The following is a 6,690-nucleotide window of genomic DNA, read 5'->3' on the forward strand; positions in this document are numbered from 1 at the left end:
TGATAACCAAATACTGGTTCTAATATTTTTATATTTATTCGGCCCGAAAACAGTCTTTAAATATTTTAAAACGAAATGCTGTACCAATTGAATATTTGAAAACGAAATACTGTGGCAATTGAATATTTGAATACGACATACTGTGCCTATATTTTTATAGGTATTCTTAAATAAAGCATTTATTTTCAGTCCAAAGTTTTATCTTTAAATATTTCTAAACCAAATTATGGTTCTAATGCTTTTAAGGGCATTATTCAATGACTATAACTTACTATTGATTTTTAAATATAAATTCCTAAAAAATATAACTCTTTGAACATTTTAAAGACAATATTTCGCATTTTTATTAGTTGAAACATTGATTTTAGCTTAAAAACGACATATTTGAATATAATTCTAGATATGCAAAGTATCATACGCTCTGTTTACCAGTATAAAATGACTTTTAAGGTTATTTGTGATATATACTCTACATTAAAGTTATTGCATAGTTTCAAATATGCACTTGTATTACAAGGCATGCAATTCGGGCAAGATTTTGTAATAAAATTACCGAAAGTCGCACGTTATGTATTAATATTTCTTGCAAGGTCATTACCAAAGACCTTCTGTTGGCTTCATAAGATGCGCATATTTGTATCCTATAAAAATGATGCATTTTAATACGTTTTTTAACGGTTAAATATACCACCTTGAATATAAAATAGTGTTTGTGATTTATACCCAGATTTTAATAAAATTATTGCAAAATTACAAAAAAAAAGGTTAATTATATGACAATAGTAAAAATGACAAATTATATCGGAAAATTAGAACATAAATTTTTATTTATCATATTTTTAGATTTTTTAATGCCAGCTACATTCTTTCAAGGGGTGTTAGGCCGAGTAATCTTAAACCATTGCCTATAATAATTCTTACCGACTTGTAGAATGCCAATCTAGCCATAGCATAACATTTTTCTTCACCAAGAACCTTATATTCTTTAATAATACCGCTAACATCTTTGCTCAATTCCATCAAATAAGTTACCATAGTTGATGGCTCAAAGTTAATTGCGCATCTCTCAACAATCAATGGATATTTAGAAAGTGTATAAAGTATTTCAATGAGCTTTTCATCAAGAAAATTGATGTCGTAATTTTTAAGCAGAGCATCATCATTTCGTAGCGAAAGATCGTTTACTTTGTTTTCAAGAGTTTCAGTTGACTCAAATAATTTATTGTTTTTTTCTTCGATGCTCATTAATCTGCAGTGAAGGTACTGGAGATAAGGTCCTGTAAACCCGCTTGTTTCAGTATTTCGATCCATGTTAAATGTATAGTTTTTTATTCTTCTGGCGCTGAAATCCTGAATTACAATTGCGCTTACTGCTAAAACTTCACAGGTTTTATCAATATTCTTGACTTGACTAAATTTTTCTTCGTTATTTTTCATTTTGTTTAGCATTACTTCTTTGGCATTGTTGATTATGTCTTCTAGAAAGACTACTGTGCCTTTTCTTGTGCTCATTCCATCTACCATTCCGAAATTTACGTGTTCGAATTCTGTTGCTACCTTTTTGATGCCTCTTTCTGTGCTTGAAACGTTACTATTTAGATCCTCAGAGGCTATTTTATTATCATTACTTAAATTCTTTGTATCTTTTTTTTCATTACTTAATAAAACATTGTCATTCAAATCATTTGAGGCTATTTTATTATCATTACTTAAATTTATAGTTTTAAAAATATCGAAAAGCTGTCTAAAATAAAGATCTTGTTGAGAAGCAACAACATAGATAATTTTATCAGGCTGAAGTCTCTCAACCCTATCAAAAGCTGCAGCAATATCTCTTGTTGAGTATAAAGTAGAGCCATCATTTTTGATAACACACAATTTTCCATATTTAGTTTCAATATATTTAGATCCATCACTATCATCCACAATAAAATTATCATCACCTGTACCTAAATTTTGATCAGAGGCATCAGTGCATTTCCTGTCAACCGTATCACAATTTACTTTCTTGCTTTTAATTTTCTGTAGACTTAATTTCTCGATAACTTTTCTTCCTTCATTATGATAAAAACTTTCTCCTGAATATTCATCAAATTCAACATTCAATTTTTTATATAATTCCTTGTATTTTTCAACGCTCGTTTCTCGAAATCGTTTCCACATGCTAAACTTTTCAGGATCACCATTTTCAAGTTCAACAAACCAATTCTTAGCCTCTAAATCCACACTCTCATCCTTTTCTTTATCTTTATTGATTCTGACATACACATCATATAAATGTTTTATCGAATCTTTAGCCATTGCATCTTCATCCCCGTACTTCATAAATCCTATACCAACCAATCCAAACTGTTTCCCCCAATCACCAAGATAATTTATTGAATGAACGTCGTGACCATGTGCTTTCATTAAATTCTTTATAAAATTACCCAGTATTGTTGTTCTGAGATGGCCTGGATGGAATTTTTTGGCTATATTTGGCGAGCTGTATTCAACAACATATCTCTTGTTAGATTTTGGTTTGTTTCCATATTCATCCTTTTGAGTTAAAATAGAGGATATTATTTTTAGCCCGATTGCCTTTTTATTGACGTAGAAACAGAGATTTTGTCGGCTATAATTGACTTTTTCGATTGACTCGGATTTATAGTTTTTTATTATGTAATCGATATAAGTTGGTGTTTCATTTAAATTATTTTTTCCCTTGGTATTTGATCTCGTGATAGTTTTTGCATCTGTTTCTGTAGAATTTGCATTTATTTCGGATTTTAAACTAATTCGTTGTGCATGGATCATGAATTCTCCATTCTCTGTTGTTTTGGCGTAAACTAGTGCTATTGGATCGAAAACCGCATACTTTGATAGGTTATCTACTATTTCAGCATATATATCTTGGGTTTTCATTGTAATGGGTTCAAAAAATTATTTTATATAAATGGCTATTTTATTTATCAACGATCAAACCTCCTTTTAATTTTTGAGGCTATAATGATAAAAATATAACGCTCAAATACTTTGTTTGTCTAATGGCTCTTAAAAATACACTTTCTTGGCTAATGATCATTAATTAATGTGTAATATTATAAATCTTTTGATAAACAAACATCATTTGTGCATGGTTTCTGATTTAATTTTCATTGCCTACGTTGTCTCAAATTTAAATTTTATCTCTAAAATCATTTCTCTGATTTAAAACTTCATTCTTAACGTTATTGTAATTTTTGATTATCTTCAAAAATGTGTCTTGAAAAGAAGAGAGGCATCTAAGAAGGTTTAAGAGAAAAGTCTATAGCCAAAATATAGTATGATGTGTATACGGGAGGTCAATCAAATTAAAGTCGAAGAAAAAATTATAAATTAAAATACCATAAATTAGCCTATAAACAACTTGAATCTTCAAAAATGTGTCTTGAATTATCATAATGTTCTAGAAATATATTTAGCTAATAATGTTTCAAACACAGCTTTTTTTTATATTATGAATTTTAATGCATGAATGAGGATCTAATAGATTTTAAATAGAAACCGCTTCCGTAATTTATTTGATCACATCTGAATTCAATTGACTTTTTAATCTGAGATAAAGTAATAGTCAAATTGATAAAAATATCCAACGATTATAACATATTTAAATATCCAACATAATAAAAACAATAATTAACAAAAATAGAAATGTTTTCAGCATGATTTATATCATTAAAGCCTCAAATGATATTAGTACTTAAACTTTTAAATTTGAGGCGGCCTTATCTTTTTCTAATATTTGAATCAATGTAAGATCAAAAGAATATTTATATTTTTTAATTATGGGCTAATTTGAATTCACATGATTATATTTGTAATTGCATATCTTTCAATTTTACACAGAGCCAATTTATCTGATCTTTTATTTACTATCATTTTTATCGAACTTCCGTTGTTTATATTTTCTTTTCAATTTCCATTTATTCATAGTGATTTTTCTCTGCTCCTTTGTTTTACATGCTCATTCTATTCAATAAATGCCCCTAACTCTTTATAAAAACTAAACCAAGTTTTTTTATTTATTTATGGTTTAAGTTGCTTTTTTAAAAAATTCTATCTGCTGAGATGTAAACAACCATTAGGAAGATTTAACAACTCTTTAATACATCATTCGACACCTTTTATATTCGTAAACAGCTCCTTTTCTATCAAATTATATAATTTAAAATTTCTTGTGAAGTGTGCGAGCTTGCATGTATGCTTCTACCTATTCTGGATTTTTTTACTACTTAACAAAACCTAGTCAAAATAAATTCGATATATATTTACCATAAATTTATCTCATAAGATCAATGTTTAAGTCTTATAAATTTATTATCTAAAAAAATACAAATTTAATTTCAATGATAAAATAATACACACCCTCTATTAGCGCTTGGTTAATGCGGTAAAAGCCTTTACTATACTTTAAATCTTGTATACCTTAGGCTATAATTTACTAATTTTTAGTTCTGGAAATTATATATCCTTTATAGTCGATGAAATGAATACAAAAATCAATTTTTGTGATGCAATACAGAAAAATTAAGCTTAACTTAAATAATTATTGATCGAGAGAAAAAAATGAATAATTTATTTCAAATTTTTTAAGACATAATCCTTATATAAATAGGTCGGAAATGATAATGGAAAAGAAACATATGCACAAAAAACTGGTATAAAGAAGACAATTAATACACGTTGAAAAATAAGATTTATAGACCATCGGAGTGAACAAGGTAGAATTACAAAGAAGATAAATAACATGCTATATAGTGCTTTAAAGTTTGAATTAGATAAAATTGCCAAAAAAAATTGAATAAAACTAATCCAAAAGTAAATTAAAATATTTTATAATTAAATTTTCTATAGCTGTGTATTAGGGGATGAATCAAGTTGGATTTTATAATGCTTAAGTGTTTATAAAAAATAAACTAAAATCTTATTGAGTATAACAAGCTTCGTAAATTAGGAATATCGGATTTATACAAATTAAGTACATTTAAAAGGCCTATAATTTTTTTATAAATAAGGCCCTAAGCATAAAAACGATCATATGAATAAATTATGCGTACTATTTGTGGTTAAGTCCCAGCATGGAAACTAGTGTTAGAAAAAAAATGCAAATGTAAAGTAATAGCAGCATTTTATGAAAATATAAAGTAATCTGGTTTAAAAAATAATTTTTTCCTGTAAAAATTTGTTAAACATATTAGATAGAAATACAAAAAACGTAAATATACTCTAACAGTATGATATTCATACTTTTTTACCAATGTTTTTATTTACTGTTTCTTTTAATTTTCTGGCGTGGAATGAGTCCACAATTGCTTTAATAAAACATTAATATATCATCATAAAAATAACCAGCATTATTTCGCCCAGCAAGATTATACGATATAAAAAGAAATATTATTATGTTAAACATATATATACTGGATGGTTTCTATTTATATTTTTTTTTGTTTTTTATAATAGTTTATGATATATTATAGTGTTCCAACACAAAATTCAAATTTTCTTTACTATAAGCTATATATTAATATTGGGTAATCAAAAAAATATGCTTTATAAATTTATTTTATTAAATCTTCAAGCCTAAAACGATCATCATATATTGAGTTATCTGTAAAAATTATTTTATTTAAACCAAAATATTCAAAAACCTTTATACGTAAAATTTATCATCTGAAAATTATAAAATAAATTCAAGATGTTTATTATGGTGTAAACATCGGATTCTGTACAACATTTTTTTTATGGTTAAAATTATTCCGAATAAAAAATTATAAAAAAGATAATACTTTATCCAAATCCACATGTATTTTGGTTTTTAACTTAAATAGCAAGAAGTACTAAATATTAACCATATTCTAAACCGAATTGTGAGTATACGCTACCATGGATAATTACACAAGTTTTTTAACACGCAAAAAATATATGTGCCATAAAATATTCCTATTTTAATTGCGTTAAAAATTAATATGATACATTATAAAAAACAATTTTATTCGAATGATAATAATTACCGCAAAAGTAATTTAAATTACATTTTAATAAGCTAAAAATAAATACACATGTGGTATTGCTGCTTTCTTATACTTTAGATAAAATAAATTTATTAATCTAAATACAATTTATTTTCTATGTATAAACAAAAGAAATTTATACCTATGTAGTAAATTCCAGAAATAAAAAAAAATTATAAATCATGCATCTATTATCTTTATGAAAAAATATATCTTTTAATTTTAACGGTTTTTTAAATCAATAACACACCAAAAAAGGAATTTGGAATTCAGAAAACCCCAATCACAATGAATAAATTCTACATAAAATTGCAATCTATAAGATGATATTCGAAACGTATATATTTTTTTATTTTTTAATTGTCAATTAAAGATATATTAAACATTAAATTATATATTATTTTATTTGAGGAGATAATTTGGGGTACTAAAAACGGATAAAAAACATAGCCCTTAAATTTTTATGTTGATTTAAATCAAATATTTTGCTGCATCATGTTAGATAAATTATCACAAATTTAAGTTCTTTCCATAAAATCAACAGCATTTAGTCCCGAAAATTTTCCGTTTTTATAATAAATAGATATCTGATTATTTTATATTTTATATTACACATAATTAATCGGTACACCCTTAGTTTCAATAGAAAATGTAGGCA

The 6,690-nt window shown here is 26.1% G+C and overlaps 1 protein-coding gene across 1 annotated transcript; it reads right to left on the reverse strand.

Moving 5' to 3' along the window:
• Window positions 1-858: 858 nt before the first annotated feature.
• On the reverse strand, window positions 859-1,437 carry LOC147065017 (uncharacterized). The gene has a single exon (XM_085957351.1). The coding sequence runs from the start codon at window positions 1,435-1,437 to the stop codon at window positions 859-861; it is 579 nt and encodes a 192-aa protein (XP_085813477.1).
• Between the last annotated feature and the right edge of the window lie 5,253 nt (window positions 1,438-6,690).

The sequence above is a fragment of the Rhyacophila brunnea genome, unplaced genomic scaffold (genome assembly GCF_057557595.1).
Source record: "Rhyacophila brunnea isolate RB1 unplaced genomic scaffold, BYU_Rbru_1.0 scaffold_67, whole genome shotgun sequence".
Taxonomy (NCBI): Eukaryota; Metazoa; Arthropoda; class Insecta; order Trichoptera; family Rhyacophilidae; genus Rhyacophila; species Rhyacophila brunnea.